The sequence below is a fragment of the Monodon monoceros genome, unplaced genomic scaffold (assembly GCF_005190385.1).
Source record: "Monodon monoceros isolate NGI ecotype Baffin Bay Population unplaced genomic scaffold, NGI_Narwhal_1 Super_Scaffold_21, whole genome shotgun sequence".
In the NCBI taxonomy this organism is placed as follows: domain Eukaryota; kingdom Metazoa; phylum Chordata; class Mammalia; order Artiodactyla; family Monodontidae; genus Monodon; species Monodon monoceros.
In genome coordinates, this window is record NW_021703778.1 from 147,668,323 (window position 1) to 147,689,526 (window position 21,204).

A 21,204-nucleotide genomic window follows, 5' to 3' on the forward strand; every position below is an offset into this window, starting at 1 on the left:
GAATACCACTGTAAAGTCTGGTTCTGGACTGGGGTCAGGGGGACTGGGTAGAGGCAACTGTAAAATCTTCAGACAGGGAGGGGTGAGCAAGTAGGGAGACAAAGGGGGGAAGTGATTTCTATTCAAAATGAGCCTGCAAACCAAAATTCTAAAACGCATGAATAAATCTAATATTAAGAAGGATTGCCAGCAGAATCAGCAACTGGGCCATGAATTCCTTGCAGATGAAATTAATATTTTTGAATGGTCAGACATATTAGATCATGTATCTAACAGTATCTTGTGGAACATGACATGTAACTCTGATAGGAATATCAGAAGAGAGAGCTGAAGGATAGATGAACAAGCAATACTTTAAAAGATAACATCATTAATCATTAGAGAAATGCAAATCAAAACTACAATGAGGTATCATCTCACACCGGTCAGAATGGCCATCATCAAAAAATCTAGAAACAATAAATGCTGGATAGGGTGTGAAGAAAAGGGAACACTCTTGCACTGCTTGTGGGAATGTGAATTGGTACAGCCACTATGGAGAACAGTATGGAGGTTCCTTAAAAAACTACAAATAGAACTACCATATGACCCAGCAATCCCACTACTGGGCATATACCCTGAGAAAACAATAATTCAAAAACAGTCATGTACCACAATGTTTATTGCAGCTCTATTTACAATAGCCCAGAGATGGAAACAACCTAAGGGTCCATCATCGGATGAATGGATAAAGAAGATGTGGCACATATATACAATGGAATATTACTCAGCCATAAAAAGAAACGAAATTGAGCTATTTGTAATGAGGTGGATAGACCTAGAGTCTGTCATACAGAGTGAAGTAAGTCAGAAAGAGAGAGACAAATACCGTATGCTAACACATATATATGGAATTTAAGAAAGAAAAAATGTCATGAAGAACCTAGGGGTAAGACAGGAATAAAGACACAGACCTACTAGAGAATGGACTTGAGAATATGGGGAGGGGGAAGGGTAAGCTGTGACAAAGCAAGAGAATGGCATGGACATATATACACTACCAAACGTAAAATAGATAGCTAGTGGGAAGCAGCCACATAGCACAGGGAGATCAGCTTGGTGCTCTGTGACCACCTAGAGGGGTGGGATAGGGAGGGTGGGAGGGAGGGAGATGCAAGAGGGAAGAGATATGGGAACATATGTATATGTATAGCTGATTCACTTTGTTATAAAGCAGAAACTAACACACCATTGTAAAGCGATTATACTCCAATAAAGATGTAAAAAAAAATAAAAAAATAGCTGAGAATTTTCTGGAACTGGAGAAAGATACGAGTCCTCAGCTAAAAAAAAAAAAATCACATGGATCCCACATGCCGCGGAGCAGCTGGGCCCGTGAGCCATGGCCGCTGAACCTGCGTGTCCGGAGCCTGTTCTCTGCAACGGGAGAGGCCACAGCAGTGAGAGGCCCGCGTACCACAAAATAAATAAGTAAATAAATAATTTGAGATAGTCAAGGTCTAAGAGTATACCACCCATGGCCTTCACTGAAAGAAATAGCAAAGATAAAAGTGAACACAGAATAACATGAAACAGTGAAGTGCAAAAATTTTATAAAATGTCTATAAATGTTAGTGACTATAAAAATAATTGTTGGTCTTCTTTAAGAAGATAAAACACATTTAAGACAACAAGAGGATTCAGGGACAAGAGTAGTCAGTGGATAGTAAATGTATAACAGATCTGTGTCAAGTTTAAGGACAGGACAGAATACTGAATGGCTTTATACTTTCTTAGAAAATAATAGCTAAATAATTAATATACAGTCTATTGCTTTCAAACCAACAAGGGGGAGAGAAGGGAATGTAGAAACTCTATGAATCCAGTGGGAGGCAGGAAATGAAGGGAAAAAAAAGCAAAGGAAAAAGATGGAAAATTTAAACTAAGATAAAGTAAAACACATGTGTAATCACAATAAATGTTAACAGATTATACTCTTCTATTAAAAGATAGATTACCAAATTCCATTTTTTAAAATGCTCAGTTATAAGCTGCTTAAAAGAGACATACCTAAAGTAAAATCTTGCAGAAAAGTCGAAGATTGGAAAAAGGTAAACCATGCAATACTAATTAGAAGGAAAACTAGTATATCCATAGATAAAATTAAGCAAACGTCATTGATAGGGATAAAGAAAAGCACTTGTATGCATTTAACATAACTTCAAAATATATAAATCAAAAGCTAACAAATTACTTAAGAGAAATTCACAAATTATCATGGTGAGTAATTTATTTAAATATACTTCTATCATTAACTGACAGGTAACTCAAACAAAAATTTCTGAAGATTTTGAATATTTGAAATGGAGAATTAACAGTTTGCTTTAGTAAGTGGCTTTTAATCTTTTTTGACCACCACTAATAATTTAAAAATACATTTTATATGCAACCCAGTAAAAATATCTCTATGTATATGAAATAAAAGTTTCACGAAATACTACTTCCTATCCTTTTAATTTATTAATTATTATTTTGTTTTCACAGACATTATGCACTGAAGCATAATTACACATGAAAACACTTGAGAGAGTGTACCTAGTCCGTAAAGTTGGTGATGATCCTATTTCTCTCACTGGGATTTTAAACCCTCCCTAGGATATGACACTTTGGAACTATAAACTTCATAGAACAGGTGAAGCCATGGACGCCAGAACAGTTCACACCAACTGACCCATGGTCATAACACCCAAGGGAGAAGAGCCGTAGTAATTGTTCATGTTCATTCAGGCTTACCCAGATCTTCCTGACTGGATCTCAAGTGAGATAGTATTAAGTGCTGGCTCCTTCTTTATTGGAGAGTTTGATATTTCAGTCTCAAGGTGTTATTTCTAAGACTTGAGAAGCTAGATCTTGCGAACAGCCTCGCGAAAGAAACGGTACTGGGTTTAAAGAAAGACTGTGATGTCTGCTCTAATCCAAAGACTTGTGTTTTAGAAATGACTTTTTGTTTTTAACATCTTTATTGGAGTATAATTGCTTTACAATGGTGTGTTAGTTTCTGCTTTATAACAAAGTGAATCAACTATACATATACATATGTTCCCATATCTCTTTCTTCCCTCTTGCATCTCCCTCCCTCCCACCATCCCTATCCCACCCCTCTAGGTGGTCACAAACCACCTAGCTGATCTCCCTGTGCTATGCGGCTGCTTCCCACTAGCTCTTTTACATTTGGTAGTGTATATATGTCCATGCCACTCTCTCACTTTGTCACAGCTTACCCTTCCCCCTCCCCATATCCTCAAGTCCATTCTCTAGTAGGTCTGTGTCTTTATTCCCGTCTTACCCCTAGGTTCTTCATGACCTTTTTTTTTTTCTTAGATTCCATATATATGTGTTAGCATATGGTATTTGTTTTACTCTTTCTGACCTACTTCACTCTGTATGACAGAATCTAGGTCCATCCACCTCAATGCAAATAACTCAATTTCGTTCCTTTTTATGGCTGAGTAATATTCCATTGTATATATGTGCCACATCTTCTTTATCCATTCATTCTTTTTTCTTTATTCTGCTCTGCAGTAGTTATTTCCACTATTTTATCTTCCAGGTCACTTATCTGTTCTTCTGCCTCAGTTATTCTGCTATTGATCCCTTCTAGAGAACTTTTAATTTCATTTATTGTGTTGTTCATCATTGTTTGCTCTTTACTTCTTCTAGGTCCTTGTTAAACGTTTCTTGTATTTTCTCCATTCTATTTCCAAGATTTTTGGATCATCTTTACTATCATTATTCTGAATTCTTTTTCAGGTAGACTGCCTATTTCCTCTTCATTTATTAGGTCTGGTGGGTTTTTACCTTGCTCCTTCATCTGCTGTGTGTTTTTCTGTCTTCTCATTTTGCTTATCTTACTGTGTTTGGGGTCTCCTTTTCGCAGGCTGCAGGTTCGTAGTTCCCATTGTTTTTGGTGTCTGTCCCCAGTGGCTACGGTTGGTTCAGTGGGTTGTGTAGGCTTCCTGGTGGAGTTGACTAGTTCCTGTGTTCTGGTGGATGAGGCTGGATCTTGTCTTTCTGGTGGGCAGGTCCTCGTCTGGTGGTGTGTTTTGGGGTGTCTGTGGCCTTATTATGACTTTAGGCAGCCTCTGTGGTAGTGGATGGGGCTGTGTTCCTGTCTTGCTAGTTGTTTGGCATAGGGTGTCCAGCACTGTAGCTTGCTGGTCATTGAGTGAAGCTGGGTCTTGGCATTGAGATGGAGATCTCTGGGAGATTTCACCGTTTGATATTACATGGAGCTGGGTAGTCTCTTGTGGACCAGTGTCCTGAAGTTGGCTCTCCCACCTCAGAGGCACAGCACTGACTCCTGGCTGGAGCACTGAGAACCTTGCATCCACATACCTCAGAATAAAAGGGAGAAAAAATAGAAATAAAGAAAGAAAGAGGATAAAATAAAGTAACGTAAAATAAAATAAAGTTATTAAAATGTTAAATAATTATTAAGAAAAAAATTTTTAAGTAAAAAAAACGGACGGACAGAACCCTAGGACAAATGGTGAAAGCAAAGCTATACAGACAAAATCTCACACAGAAGCTTACACATACACACTCACAAAAAAAGGAAAAGGGGAAAAACTCATAAATCTTGCTCTCAAAGTCCACCTCCTCAATTTTGGGATGATTCGTTGTCTGTTTAGGTTTTCCACAGATGCAGGGTGCATCAAGTTGATTGTGGAGCTTTAATCCGCTGCTCCTGAGGCTGCTGGGAGAGATTTCCCTTTCTGTCCTTTGTTCTCACAACTCCCGGGGTTCAGCTTTGGATTTGGCCCCACCTCTGCGTGTAGGTCGCCTGAGGGCGTCTGTTCTTCGCTCAGACAGGACGGGGTTAAAGGAGCCGCTGATTAGGGGCCTCTGGCTCACTCAGGCCGGAGGGAGGGAGGGAGGGCTACGGATACGGGCTCCTATCCTTTTTAAAATGCTGATTGTGTCTCCTAAATTGATTTTACAACCCCCTTATGAGTCACAACTCACAGGAAAACATTAATAGCCATGCACAGACTCCTGGGCCCAAAAGGGATAATATACATTCTTTTAAAGTATACGTGGAATATTTATAAAACTTCAGCACATACTGTGTCACAAATGAAGGCTCCACCCATTTCAAAACATTAATATCACACTCTATAGCTATAATAAATATACTTAATTTAGAAATAATAAGATAGTTTTTTTTAAGGCCTATGTGTTTGAAATTTTTTTTAAATAGGGTAATAATACTCAGTTGTTAAAGAGGTAGTCATAAGGAAAATCATAAAACATTTAGAACTGAATGGCTATGAAAGTATGACATATCAAATTTGTGGGATAGCCAAAACTACTCGAAAGTAAATTTGTAATCTTAGATACATTTATTACAAAGACAGGAAGGATTGAAAATCAGTGAGTTAATCATTTAACTTGAAACGCTATAAAAGAAACAACAGAGTAAATTAATAAAAATAAAATAATAAAAATATAGAAATCACTTAGAAGAGCCTGGCACATGGGAGAACATGAGAGAACAGTGCCTCAGTCAGTGTCTGGCACGTTAGGTGTTCATTAAATACTTGGTGCAGGAATGAATGAAATTGACAGCAAACAATAGCGAGGCTTACCTCTGCAATGACTAATAAATAAGAAAAAGAGAATGTCCCACATAAATAATATTAGGGATGAAAAGGAATGTACCAAGAAATATGATGGATTAGATAATGTGTAGTATGTTTATAAAATGAGTCCTGTGCACCACTACTACACACAAGTTGACTTCACTAAGTGTTTCTTTTTTTCTTTTTTTTTTTTTTTTTTTGCTGTACGCAGGCCTCTCGCGCAGGCTTAGCGGCCATGGCTCACGGGCCTAGCCGCTCCGCGGCATGTGGGATCTTCCCGGACCGGGGCACGAACCCGTGTCCCCTGCATTGGCAGGTGGACTCTCAACCACTGCACTACCAGGGAAGCCCACTAAGTGTTTCTTGAATTGGTTTTGGAACCAGACCCACATTAACAATGTTCTTTGCTTGTTATTTGTTGTTTGTTATTTGCTAAGGAGTAACATGTTAGCTTCTGTTTGTGAAATGCATATGTAACCCCTGGACAGGATTACACAAACACTTGTGTGCACGTAGGTATGTTGTAAGGAAAATTATAAGACATTTAATCTGTGAGTAAATGTTCACTAAGAAAAGTCAGAGTCTTTTTTTTGGAATTCAGTTCTTTAACCTAACTTGCATTCTTAGGATTTCCTCTGTCCTTTGAGAATTGAAAAGTGGTTGATTGTCACCGGTATTTTATAAAAATGATCAAGTTTGAGGGTTTTTCTTTTCAGGACCTTCACAGATGCCACCGTGGCCACTTGCCACACCCTGACAAGATCAGCATTTCTTGCTCTACTCTTTCTGTAGAATCTTGAGCATTTTCCTTTTGTATGTCCTTCCTTCTACAGAAGGGTCGTCCCTGATGTGGTGACATGAATCCAAGATAGACTTTCACTAAACCAGTGAAATAGAAAACTAGTACCTCTGTGTTAGAGATGTGGAAAGCCTTGAAATATAGCACCAAACCACAGTCAACCTTGTGAAGTAATGAACAAAACAGATCTTAAAGAAAGAATATCACTTTCAGGAAAGCTTCCACTGATTAAAATAATGGCCTGGGATGGGGTGTGGGGAGGAAACCACAAATAAAGGAAATACAGACCCATGAAAAGACACATCACCCTTACCAGCAAAATGGATAATGGGGGTTTTACTCATTATAACCCTCCTTGGTGATGGCATGTTATATAGGCCTGCTGTATGGTGTGGTCTTGATGCCAGTGGAACTGCTAGCCAGCCATTTGATCAGCTTGTATTCCCTAAGTAGAGACTTGCACTACAAGAAGTCTTTCAAAATAATAAATGCAGTATTTATTAAAGACAATATTTCCACTTACAGAGATATGATTTGTTTGTAACGTATCATTGAACAACATCTTTGAAAGGCCCAGAAGAGCTGTTTCCCCTCAATGCCCACATCAGGATCTTTCTTGGGCTGCAGGAACATGGAAGAGGCAAGAGGAGTAGAGAGAAATGGAGCAAGTGAATTGAATTCTGGGTTAGGAAGTACATATTTAATTTTTAAGGAAACTCTTTAGGTACTAGCTATGAACACGTCCCAAGGAAAGTTCCTGCCTTCATGGAGATGTCACTGTTAATGGAGGTCTTCTAATTCTTCATTGCCACTATATATGGCCACATATCTTATTTCAGTTTTTAAGTGGCTCCGTCAATCAGGAATCCTGTCCTTCAGCAGCTTTTGATGATTAGAGACAGTTCACCTGCAGAGAAGGGTCTGAACTAAGCCCATTACCACAGCTGAGATTGTAGTCAGCCTCTAACACTCAACCTTTGACTATATCTCCTTTCCGTCTCCTAGAACTTGCACCATTTCCGAGAATAACAATGAAGGAAAACTACAGGATCAGATAGTCATACCTAGCACTCTTCTTGGTTTGAACTCTAACTTTTGTGTGATATAACGTTAACGGCACCTTTCTCGTCCCATCTTTTCAGTATTTCTCACCGCAAAACTCTTGAACTTTTTTTTTTTTAATTTATTTTGGCTGCTCCAGGTCCTAGTTGTGGCTTGCAGGCTCTTAGTTGTGACATGGGGACTCTTAGTTGTGGCATGCGTGCGGGATCTAGTTCCCTGACCAGGGATCGAACCCAGGCCCCATGCATTGGGAGCAGGGAGTCTTACCCACTGGATCACCAGGGAAGTCCCTGCATACTTTTATAACTCATTTTTCTGAATTCATCTTTAGCCACCTCTTTGTATTCCATTTGTACTGTGATCAGAACACCACAGGTAATGTAGCTGCATCCAACACACATTTAACTTTGCACATTCAGCTATTCAGAGAGAAAGAGAAAGTACAGTTTCGATAGTGGCTGATTCTACTTGATATTCCCCTCAGGACAAGACAGGAGATGCATGCTTCTCTTATAGGAAGAGCATCCCACTGTACTATGTGTAATTCTCATGCTTAAAGACGCATATTCTATATGACAAGCCAGCTACTTCATTTGGTGCACAGTTGAAGAAACAGTGATTAATTCTGATGCTGGCAGGGAAAAAAGATGTGTATTAGCTTTATTAAGAGACAGGTTGTCAACCTCAAATGAGACCTCTCTTCCAAAGGGAGTTTAAGAGTAATTTTCACTGATTTTGATTTCTGACTGGTAGGTTGCCAATAATTACCTTTTGACTTCAATAGCAAATCACTGTTAAGTTGCAAGTTCTGAATATCTGTGGTCATTCTTCTACAGTTTAGCACCAATAATCCATACTGAATTAGAATCAATGAGTCATCCAACTTAATATTTTTTATGTAGATAGGCTTATAGTGAATGCAAAGATTGTCAATATTCCTAAGTAACAATAACAATACTAGTAATAGTTAATGTTTATTTAGCCCTTAATGTAAAACCCAACACTGTACTAGGATGTGCTTTACATCCACCATCTTATTTAATCCTCAACAACCCTATTACGTAGGTCCTGTTACCTTAATGTCAAAGCCCAGTAACAGACTTAGAAACAACCAAGGGGGGGACTTCCCTGGTGGCACAGTGGTTAAGAATCTGCCTGCCAATGCAGGGGACACGGGATCAATCCCTGGTCCTGGAAGATCCCACATGCAGCGGAGCAACTAAGGCCGTGCACCACAACTACTGAGCCCACGTGCCACAACTACTGAAGCCCGCGTGCCTAGAGCCCGTGCTCCGCAACAAGAGAAGCCACCGCAATGAGAAGCCCAAACACCACAAGGAAGAGTGGCCGCCACTCGCCACAACTAGAGAAAGCCAGCACACAGCAACAGACCCAACACAGCCAAAAATAAATAAATAAATAAATTTATTTTTTTAAAAGAAAAGAAACAACCAAGGGGACATATACATACCTTTCTATGTAAATACTTCCTAAAACACAAGTACTTTCAGGAAAGCAGCAAAGAATCATTGCAGAAGCAGATCAGCAAGTGCAAATTAACATACAGGCTCTAGACAAGCGATGTTTTAAAAGTTCTCATTTCAGAGTGGTTTGTCCAGAAGTTGGAACATATTTTCCCAAGGAAATGATGTTATCACAGCAAAAGCATATTTACCCATGATGTGCCTAAAGTTGTAATAACATAAACCCAAACCATTTTGTGTACCAGTGTCTCTATGGAAAAATTTACTCTGAGTTTCCCCTTGGACGTCTGTGGACACATTTCTCCTCCACTGGGGAGAAGGGGAACTCGTGCGAGAAACAGTAGGACCGTTCGAAATGTTCAAAGTCGGAATCAGCAATGGCTCCTGAGGCCTGTGGTGGGAGTTGCTGGAGGGAGGAGGATGGAAGAGTGAGCAGAACTGGGTACAAAGGGACACAGGGGCAGGAGATCTTGGGTGAGGAAGAGGAGGAAGCCTATAAAGGTGAAGGGTGGGAGAGGAATTCCAGAGAGGAGAGGAGAAAGAAGTCACTAGCTCTAAACCCCCAGGGACTCTTCTCATGCCTCCGGAAGCTTTCTGTTCCCTGCCCATATTCTAGTGCCTCCAAAATGTCGCCTGCCTGCTTCCCTTTTTACTGCTAACACTAGGGCTTCCTCCAGGACACTGAGATCAGCCCCGTAAGTTTTCTTGACTTAGCTGCTTCTAACACACGTGAATGGGCCTTTGGGTTTTTTAACTTTTATAAAGGAAAGGGCCCCTCCTAGGCCCTCCAGAACTTTGTCTTTTTCACTTGGACCTGGAAGCACAAATATCGGCCTACAGATGCTTTGGATGGTTTTTTTGGGTCCATAAGGGGCTTAAATAAATTGCATAAGCATTCCAGATGTAGCTCTCCAAGGCTGAGGCTTGGGAAAAGGGAAAAAGCCCTCTGCTCCTTTCTCTTCTTTTTGCCTCTGTGGTTCCCCTGTCCTCAAAGCGAAGGTGGAAAGGAGTGGGCAGCGCCCAGATCGAGGCTCGCTAGAGGGGAAGGGCTGTAAGACAGTGTGATCCTTGCATCGCTGCTGGGGTGTGTTCTCAAGTGGCACATCTCCATCAGGGGTGTAGGGACCACCTGGGCACCAAAGCCTCTCCCAGCGTTTCCCATCCCACCTTCCTCTACTCACCAGTCAGTGTTTCCCTGACTTCTCTGGTGATATGAATCACCTGGGCACCTGGGGAGCTTAAAAAAAAGCCTGAGTTCTCAAGGCCTATCCCAGACCACTGAATCAGAATCTCCAAGTGAAGGGCCTGGAAAGCTGTGTGATTGACAAGCGAGCCCAGGTGATTCCCGTCAGGGATGTGTGGTGGCAAACACTGCCTGACTAACCACCACCCACGCGCACACTTTGATGGTCTTTAAAGTCTCCCAGGACATTCTAAGCCCCTTTCTGCCTCAGAATCATTATATGGACATTTCTTCTCCGTGAAAGGCTCTTTCCTGTTCCCTGCTCTTGGCTAAATGCCTGCTTCTCCTGACTTCAGGACGTGCCTGAAGCACGATTTCCTCAGAAAGGCCACCCTTGACCACTCTCCTCACCATGTACACAACTAATGGTTTTTATTTAGCTAGTTAAAATTTCATTTATTTATTTATTTTAAATTTTTCATTCATTTATTTATTTATTTTTGGCTGTGCGCGGGCTTTCTCTAGTTGTGGCGAGCGGGGGCTACTCTTCGTTGCGGTGTGCGGGCTTCTCATTGCAGTGGCTTCTCTTGTTGCGGAGCATGGGCTCTAGGCACGCGGGCTTCAGTAGTTGTGGCACACGGGCTCAGTAGTTGTGGCATGGGAGCTCTAGAGTGCAGGCTCAGTAGTTGTGCCGCACAGGCTTAGTTGCTCTGCGGCACGTGGGATCTTCCTGGACCAGGGCTCAAACCCGCCCTTGCGTTGGCAGATGGATTCTTAACCACTGCGCCACCAGGGAAGCCCTATTTATTTATTTTTTGAAGCGGTTTTTTCTTTTGGCCACGCAGCGTGACTTGGGGGGTCTCTGTTCCCTCACCAGGGAGGGGTTGATCCTGGGCCACGGCAGTAAAAGCCTGAGTCCTAACCACTAGGCCACCAGGGAAATCCCTTTCTCTTCACGATCTAAACCAGGTTCCCTGTTTCATTCTCTCATAACACCTTGTGCTTTTTCTCCGTAGCATTTATCACACAGTTTGTATCTTATGGATTTGCCAAATGCCTACCTCCTCACTAGCACCAAGCGCAGGAATGCTTAATAAGTATTTTTTGCTTGAGTGAGTAAATGGAAAAGTAGCGTTGGGCGAAGGTACTACAGGTTGGGTTGGATGCTGCTCAACAAATAAAGAACTGAGTATGAGAACTTGAATCTCCCAGGTAAAATTGTTACATGTCAGCTAAAGTCAAGGGAGATGGGCCCAACAAATAAGTGTATTAATGGGGCAGTGGGTGAGATTACTTCAAAAAATATTTATTAAGTACCTAGTATGTGCAAAATGCAGTATTAGGAGCTATGGATACAACACTGAATGAGACTGAAGCAGTCTCTGTCTTCATGGAACGCACATTCTAGCAAGGATGACAGCTGTTAAGCAACCAGTTACACGGTTCTGTAATTTTGGTAAATGCAATGAAAGAATGACAAAGCTGTAAGAGCCTGTAACAGGGAGACCTGGCATGGTCTGTAGGGCATCAGGCCAGTCATAGTACTTCTAAGACAAGTGGCTGGGGAAACTGTGCCCAAAGAATCTAATATACTCTGTCCTATCTCTTGTCAACGGTGGCACGAGGGGAGGTGCCTCTGTATATGGCTTCTCAGCCTCGGCACAGTTGACATCTTGGACCAGAATATTCTTTGTTTTGGGGCACTTTCTAGTGCACCGTAGGAAAGGCTTAGCACCATTCCTGGCCTCTACCCACTGGATGCCATAGGCCCCGCAGTTGTGACAACCACAGATATCTCAACATCACCAAGTGTCCCCTGTGAGAGGGTGGGGGGAGGAAGCAAAATCTGCCCCCCCTCCCTCCCCCAGTTGAGAATCACTGCTCTACCTGAAACTTTTTTTTTTTTAATGTCTTTACTTATGATTTATCCAAGTCAATACCAGGAACTTAATTTATTCATTCAGTAAGTATTTGTTGAATGCTTAGGCACTGGGGACACAGTAGTGATCAAAGCCTGTGCTTTCTTGAAGCTGTGTTCCAATGGGGAGAGATGGACAATAAATTTTAAAATATGTAACATTTCAAAAGTAGGGGATAGGTTGGTCTTAGAAGTTCTTTCTGATAAGACGACATTTGACTTGAAAGAAGAAAGGGAATGAGTGGCAACACCAAAAGCAAGAGGCAGAGCCATTGCAGGGCTGTAGTTGACCTCACCTTTCTGTCTGCAGGTCTAACCAAGCTGCTTGTGTTTCAGAGCGTCCTCCACAGAAGGGCAGCTGGACGGACTCCAGAGCAGCCTTAACTCTGCAGCCTTTGTGCCCATCACCAGCTCCACAGGTCAGTTCCAAGTGGGACAGCGGGCAGGGTCTGGGCCAGCAAGTTCTCTCCTGCCTCTGAAGAGAGCTCCAGCTCAGAGAACGAAGCATCCAGGCCTCTGGAGCACTGGCAAGTGGGCATTTTGTTACTCTCTTCTTCCAAATGACAGCGACATTTTAGGATGAAATGGTTTTCCAGAACTAGTTTGGGGTAGGCAAAATTTCCCCGTCTGGTAGAATGTTATCAGATTTGCAGCATTCAGTAAAAAGCCTGTATTTGACTGGTGTTTCAGTGTTTCTATGGTATTTCTACATGTAGTATCTCACACTAAATCCTCACCACAACCGTGTGAGGTATAGCTTTGTCACCTCCGCGTGAGGAAACAGAAGCTCAGAAAGTCAAGGGGCCTGTGGGAGACGGTCCATGCGTGCAGAGCTGGAGCTGTGATCTAATCTGCGTCCTGTCATGCTAACGTCATAGTCTGTTGCCGGGTAGTTGCTGAGGACCTCAAGCCTCTCAACACAGGAGTCAGGCATCATTGGTCCAGGGATAGTTTTCTGTGAGGAATAATTCATAAAAATACACTAATAGGTAATCAGAAGATTGAAAGCAAATCTACTTGGATTCAACTCAACAAGTGTTTTGTTTTTGAGCACCTCCTGTGGAGAAAGTAACATGCTGGGCACTGGGGTGCGTAAAGGGTGAACTAGACAGTCCCTGCTGGCAGGGAACCTAGAGCCTCGGAGAGAGGGAGGTCAGCGGGAGCCTGCTGTGTGGGGTGGGGAGGGATATCTGGCACTGGGGATGCAGAGGATAACAATAGACAGCCTTGGCTGAGCATCGCTGTGTGTCAGGCACACTTCTGAATGCTTAACACTTGTTCACAAAACATGCATATAACATAGGAGCTGTAGTCCTCGTTTTACGGCTGAAGAAATAAAGGCACAGACAGATTATGAAACGTTATCTCAAATCTCACAGCTAGTGAATGGTGGAGCAGTATTTGAACCCAAGGGCCAACCTGACCCCGACTCTTTAGGGATTGGGGAGGACTTCCTAGAGGAAGAAGCATCTAAGCTGGGGTTTGACTGTAGACAGGTCAGCCAGGAGAGGGGAGGTGTGGGGTGGAAGGAGTTCCAGGAAGAGAGAACAATGTGGGCAAAGGCCAGTTGAGGGAAGGGGGCGGGTGGTGAAAAGGTGCTGTGTTCGGGGAGCCCTCGTACTGAGGACTGGGATCTGAGCTGGGAGTGGCAAGAGAATAGGCTGTAGAGGTAGCAGGGCCAGCCTATGAGCCGGGGAGGGAACTTGTTCTTGAGAGCAGTAGGGAGCTATCGAGGAGCTTAAGGGCAGGGTGCAAGGCTGTGTGTGTGTGTGTGTGTGTGTGTGTGTGTGTGACACAATCTTGATTACAAGATTGCTAAGGAGCCTGGTTAGTTTGACTGTATATTATGGGGATAATTCCATATACCTCATAGGCTTACTGTGAGGTTTAAAGGAAGCAGCATACAGAGAAAGGCTCTATAACTGCACCCAAGTCAGGTAATAATATGAAAAGAGTATAAAGATTTTGTTTTCCACTTAAACTCTTTGAACCTGAATTCCAGAAATATTTGATGGGAATATAAACCCCCCTTTCCCCAAAAAAAGAATTACTAGAAGATGGTAGTTATTTTTAAGGAAGTGAAATTTCCACCTTGGAACTCTTATGGCCTGAGAAGTGAGTGGCTAAGAGAACCATGGACTAGTTGGCAGGGTTTCCATGAGAGACAGCTTTTAGAGCCTCTGTAGCTCTTCAAATTTGCTGGGGCTGGAGAGGCTTACAAAGCTTAGGAGATCCAGGAAACCTGCGTATTTCATTTGTGTGTCTAATTGATACATTAAGTATGGAATTGAACTCTTTGCATGCACTCTGGGTGAGCAAGTTGGAAATTTGAGGGACAGGTGGGTCATACTTTCAGCATCTTGATCATGAATTAGTGTTTACCGACTGTTGACGGTACTTAGAAGTTTTTGTAACAGTTGTACTGAATTTGGTATCAGTATAAAACCACAGAGCAAGGAGGAGTTGTACTTCTCCCTGGCTTCTAATATCTATCTTTTCTCCCTGCTTCTACCTTAAGGTAAGTGCATTATTCTTCTCACCTTGTTTAGGTAGCCTGCTGTTTACTGCTGTTGTCTCCAAATGACTCTGGGCCTCTAAAGTCCTTTGAATTTGTTCCTCTTCTGTGACTTTCCTGGTGTTCCTGATATTTAAAGAAATGCTGATGAACGTGACGTAGCAAGGTTCAGGCATTTTCCATACTTCCCAATAAATGTTTTACCTTAGCAACATAATAATAACTAACCCTGTTAGAGTCATTTATAGAGCTAGTAAATAACTACCTGGCACTTCAGTGTTTCACCTACAAATTATGTTTTTCTTTATTACACATAGATTTAAAGGTGTTATTCTAGGGGTTTAGAAGCATGTCCTTTAAGAGGGAGAAGGTTAGGTTGCTATTAAAAACATTTTTCTTTAAACCCACAAGAAGGAAGAACAACCCCTAATAAGTCAAAACATTTACACATCTCTCTGAGAGCTGGGAAGTTTTGCGTGTATAGGAATCACTAAACTGACTATGAAAGGTATTTAGCCCCTGTCTGGTCTGGTTAACTCAGTTATTGAGTCCGTGAATATAGCAAAAGTCTGCTTCCTGACCCCTTGACCCTTCTTTAAGTCTAGCCCAACCAGGCCTTCAAGCTGTGCGACCTTGTTCGTCAGATAGTCTGAATGAGATAGATAGTGGTTCATCCCAGGGCGCTGTTGAAAGGCAAGTCAGTCCTTTCCCGCTGATGGTGGTCTAGTGGCATTCTTGTTACTATGAACGTTAAATGAGGTAGTGAATGGGAAAGCTCTTAGCAGAGTGCCTGGAATGCTCCATGAGTGTTAACTTTCCTTGACTTCCCTACCTCAGGCTATATATTCTGTGTTTGCTATAGAAGGGGAAGGTGTAGAGTCAGCAAATTTGGAAATTTGAGAAGGAAGCTGGAGTGAGGGCCTTTGGCTCAAAGCCAAAGCCATTGGCCTTCCTTCTTTATAACCATGGTGTTCTTCTTGAGGTCTGAAGTGGTGATGGTGAACTAAAATAGCAGAGAGCAACAGATTAGATAACTGGCATTTCTCTCATGCTGATTTGATGGTGTAAACTACCATTGTTGTAGGGCCCGAAGCCATACCAGCTGCCCTCATCCCAGCCGCTTAGCTTATGCCTAAGCTTTTCCTGTCCTGGAGCCCAGCCTCTATATGCACTCCGCCCAACTTTTTTTTTTTTTTTAAGCTCTTGTAGATCTATAGTTGGAGGAAGGGACCATACCACCTTTTGAACACCAATGCTGGATTACATTTACAAGGAGTGAGCAGCAGTGTCCCGCGTTAAGCATTTATCATTTCGGACCCTGGTAAAATTCAGGGTAGCTTTATGCTGTTTGCGTGGGGACAAGGCAAGCAGCACATCAGTGTGCCTCTGCCTGCCCACTTCGTTGTCTCTAAGTGAGACAACAAGAGAAAGGAACTTATTTTAATATAAAGTAAACCCAGTGGAGCCCAAAACCTAAGGATCTAGAAATCACTTTGACTTTCAAATGAAATTATTCGCCTGGCAGCTCTCAGCAGAGTGACCTATTTTCACTATCAGATTCTTGTCCGTTTCACATGCGTTGTATAGTTGTTGGAGATCCCGGGTGGATTTGGAGGATAATAAATTAATAATAAAAATAAACTCTTGAGATGCTTGCCCTAGTGTCTTATACCCTTTATTGCTCCCAAAACGTTCTTCTCTCCCCAGAGTCAAAGGGACAAGAATTTGGGTCTACTACCCACTTTTAATGCTGTTAGAAAGCAAGAGAGAGAGGATGGATTTGATGTTCGGCTGGAAACGGCGCGCCAGCATCGGGGAGAATGATGATCCCCTAAAGTCTAATTTTAGATTTGACCTCTTGTCCTTTCAGCCAAGATTAAATAAAGTGTTAAGTGGGGATTTTTTTTTACATTTTTCAGGATCTTTGGACGCTCCCCAAGTTATTTTTGCCAGATCCAAACCCTTGCCCACACAATCTGGAGCCCTTGCTACAGTTATAGGACAGAGAAAATCAAAGTCGGTGAAGTCAGGGCCAATTTAAGGTAACAGTAAGAAATAAGAGCATTTTTTAAATTATAACTTGCTGACTTTACGCCACAGCAAGAGACTTAATAGCTGTCAAGAGAAGTGATATTTTCTCAAAATGACAAGGAAATTGGCATTTTATAAAACCAAAGCTCAGAAGGACTCTCCAAATCTGTGGGTCAAACTACTGCTAGCTTGCTTCTATGTTGACCTACCAGTAGGTGGCACTGTGGCAGTAAGAAATTTCCTTACTATTATGGAGGCATTTGATGAAAAGTATGGGGACATTCAGGCCAATCAGAGAAAGAAACTAAAGCCAAAATTGAGTTATTCACAGGTAAAATGTAACAGACTATACTGAAAAGCATGACATTTGAAGATCAAATTACAATAGCATCTAAAGAGAATGAATATTTTTTATTAAAGATATTTATTATTAAAGAAGGCTTTTAGACTACCGTTGGATAGTTTGTGAACTGGATTTTCAGCCAATGGGAGACAGGCAGGGAACATATTTTTCTTTAATTTTTTTGTGAGATTGATTACGCTTCTTTCTGAGTTACTTAATATAAGCATATACTATAATTGGCAGCAAAACGAACTATAAACCCCATCCTACCACTTATCCAAAAAAAAGCTCCTACGTTAAAGAAATGGCCTGACTTTGATCATGTGAGGCTGTACCCACACTTCATCAGTGCTACCCCCAGTATTTTGTTCCCAGCTATTGCCTTCAAAACTTTCCAGAAAATTCAATGAAACTGCAAAGTTTTGATGATTTCTTTCCTCTTTGCTCTACCCTACACACTAAAGCATTAATGGCACACCTGCTATGAGCTTAATACTCTTCTTACCTCTAGGGGAATATTTATAAACTTATTTGAGAAGCATTAGTCATCAAACTACCCCAGGAGAGCAAAGGAGGGAGGAAAATTATTTACCCACCACAGGATTCATTTACATTGGATCAGAAAGCTTCAAATATCTTTCCCCAGCCCATCTAAACTCTTTCCAAAAAGGAATGAGAAGAGAGAAGGGAACACCAAATCCATGGCTTGGTCATCTACCTACCAAAATGTACCAGAGAAACTGAAAACAACCAGAGTTGCATTGGTAATACTTAACCAATGGTCCTTTAATCCTGATACTAAGCAGCCTATCCGGTGATGTGTTCATCACTAATAACATATATTATAGAAAGCTAAAGCAAGAAGGTCAATACTTCCTTCAGGAGACTGGCAGCCAGAAGAATGAATATGACATCAAGCTCCAAACCAAACCAGCAGCCTGCCAAGAAGTACTAATGTCCATCCGTTTCCAGGACTGAGAGACTTGGACTTGCCTCAGTTGTAATATCACTTTCCTTGAACCTATTTCGCTAGTATCCCTTACAATCCACCCAGAACATTACATGGCAAAATAGGATCATCAGCAAAAAAGCCTTGGGAAAGAGCCCATCTCTCAACACTTAAATCTGTGTTGCAAACACAGCCCCACTGAGCCTGAGCTGGACATAAAGATGGGGGATGCTGTATTGAGGTGGTGAGACCACATGCCAAATGTGTGTGAACCCAGAGACAGTGGGTGCAGCATACTGCTGGGAGACTCCAGGGGCAGGCCTGGCAGTTGGCAGATGGCCGTGGGCTGCCTCTTCTTGATCAGGGGAGTTAGGTAATTTACAAAGTGAAGAGGCAGAACCCCAGAGTCCACAGCCCATCACCCAGATGCATGCTTTATTTTTGTTTAAATGCAGTGTAGACAGAATCACTGCTTGGGCAGAGACCCCTTCATCCCATCCACAGTCATGAATGAATGTCACCACCAGCTGTGACAGTCCTAGAACCTCTTCATATATGGGTTTAGAGAGGCAGTCGGGTTAAATTCAAGGATTTGACATGTGTTTGCCTAGCATGTTATATATAAGACTGACAAAGCATCAGTTGTTCTTATCAAAGAATGAGAGGTGCTGAAGGATATTGGGGACTCAAGACTATTTAAGACCCCCAATATGCTGCCCCAGGCAAGTGTCATATTTAAATATATGCATTATTCTGTGTCTTCTTGGATTCTTTATTGTCAATTTGACATCCATTCATCACAGAGTCAATTATCTTAACTATATTTTCTGTATTCTTGATGCTTTGGCATTTGGGGACCTTACAGACTGCCCCTGCCAGGCGACCTAATTCCTAAAGATAATAACAACTTGCCCACGAGCATGCCTTTCACACACAAACCAGCCAATCCTACATTTATATCCCCGACCACCTCCTTATCTAACTCTCACATGGCAAGTCAAAATTTCCCTTGCCCTAAATCACTCCAGGGCCAGGAGCCAGGCAACTAGAGACCACCCCTATAGCCCAAAGCCCGGCCGAACTATTTAAACTAGCCAGTCTTAAGCTGTTTACCCTGCCCTGCCTAGCCTTTCCCAAGGAAACCCCAAATAAGGCTCTGGCCTAGACTTTCCCCTCACTCCTGTCTTCTGTCTCCCGAACACGCTGGTGTTTGCCCCTGTGACCCTGCGTGGTGTGCAGTGACCCCCTCTCTGGGACCTGCAAGTAAAATCAACTTCCTCCTGCCAGGCCTTGTTCTTACATCCTCCTTGGCCGTATGGACCGTTGCATACCATACCCGACATGTACGTTCTTAGAACAGACATCAGCAGGAAGAATAACTTTGATTTGTAGTACAAGGAACCAGGAAAAAATCTGAATCAATTAGGTTTGTATCACCCAGTTCTAAGCAACTGGTCACAGTACTTACTTCATTGTAGGCTGTATTGCACAAGGGATGTTTTAACAGTATGTGTTTTGCTAGTCTCAGTCTGGCTGCAGCCACACAAGAAGGATGTGGATCCCTCTACATGGCAAGATCGCCTGGCTGCCAGCCATTGAAATTTCATGCTTTCCTGTCCTGAGGCCTCTTTCATTTCATTTAGTAACTCTTTCTACATTCAGCAACAAAACTCAAACATAGCTGAACAACCTGGCTGGAAATGGGGGAGGAAACAGCCTGGATTTCAGTTTGTGGGGGAAAAAGGTGGGTACTTCTAAGAACCCACCCAAAGGGAGTTCATTTGCCTTAAAGAAAACCAGGGAACTCTATTTCTGAAACAGATTAAGAAATGGACTACTGAGATAACATCTGAAAACTGATATTGTCTCTTGCTGAGCTGGCAAAGCCCCAAAAGAGGAGTGATGATTCTTCAATTGTTAACAATTACTACTTTGTTACTAAGAGACAAGGGAAGTGCATTGGCTCCTTTCTCAGCTTACATTTACGTTACAGAAGCACACATGCCTCCTGGAAAAAATGCCTGGCACTGTGCATTGTTCGAGTTGTACCTACCACTGCATCTTGTAGCAGATTTGTGCTGTCCTGTATAATATCCATTCACTTTGAGTGGGAAAAGATCCTGTTTGTTCTTGTAGTTCTGAATTGGGCAAGTAACCAGTATAACGTTGCCTTACTTTGGGAGTCTTTATACTTATCACTACAAGTTATCAATCTATACCCTGTGGTTATTCATCCCATGAACCCACACATCGTGCTTCTAGCTGCAATGAGATGCTTGTTATAGGGACATACCTTTGCTTTACCATCCTTTTATCCGTAGGACATAACTGCCCCTAAAAGTTCTAAAGAAAGAAAACAGCATGCTAAGCCATGCCTGTCTTTGGAAAAAAACAAGTTTTGCCCATGGAAATAGTTACAGCTCTGCTTGCCTGATCTGTAGAATTTGAACTGGGTCGCAAAGAGTGTAGGTAGGTAATGCAGGGCGTGGAGAAAGGTGACTTGCAGTATATTGCCCTGTCGGCATGATTGGCATTGGTATTTATTCTGTATCCTTTCAAGTTATGATTATAAGGCAAAAGACTCAGATTCTCTTAAGCCCCCAGAATGAAGAGCATCACTAGTAAAACAACAGTCTCCTGTAGTTCTTTGTTCTTGCCTTTTGGACATGCAAGTATGTCCATTTAGGGCTTCTGTAAGTATCAAGGAGCCCTCTTCTCTTGAAATGTAAACCCAGGATAACTAGTTATGTGATACCAGAGAGGAGCAGCTTGAATGTGTGGAATGTCCCTTTAGCTACATCAATAAAACATAGCACGTATCCCTGGTATAAAATGGGGATATACCTGGGAAAGCCAACCTGGTTGTAAGAGGGTGTGAAGAGAAAAGTCAGCTGGTTAGAAGTTGCTGTTTTAGTGTTACTTGTTTGTTGGTTGTTTTTTGTTATTGGGTAGACGAATCACTCTTTTTTTTATATCAGCTGGACTGAAAAATGACTTTGAGGTTCCCCCCCCCCCCGCCGCCATTCACTTCTAATTTGCTTCCCAGGGAAATTAAGACATGTGACAAGTCCAAAATGAAGATATTTTGGAATTTGACGAGCTATTTTTTAATTTCTTCATGGCTGAGCTGCAAATTTTATTAGATAATGAGTTGTTTATGGTTACTCACCAGCCATTGTAATGTGCAGTGTTTAGAAATGTGACTTCTCTCAGGCCTTCTGCTTTATATTTACTCCTCCCTTCTGCTGTTCTCCAGTGTAAGTCACCATCATGCATGGTACATATTCTTAGCCTCCTCT

At 42.1% G+C, this 21,204-nt stretch overlaps 1 protein-coding gene across 1 annotated transcript in view; it reads left to right on the plus strand.

Annotated features, from left to right (window-relative positions):
• Positions 1–21,204, plus strand: part of TTLL5 (tubulin tyrosine ligase like 5) — a 307,505-nt gene that overhangs the window by 237,238 nt on the left and 49,063 nt on the right. Inside the window, exon 32 of the mRNA XM_029239548.1 lies at positions 12,404–12,486. Coding sequence (XP_029095381.1) covers positions 12,404–12,486 — 83 coding nt within the window. The remainder of the gene's footprint in view (positions 1–12,403; positions 12,487–21,204) is intronic.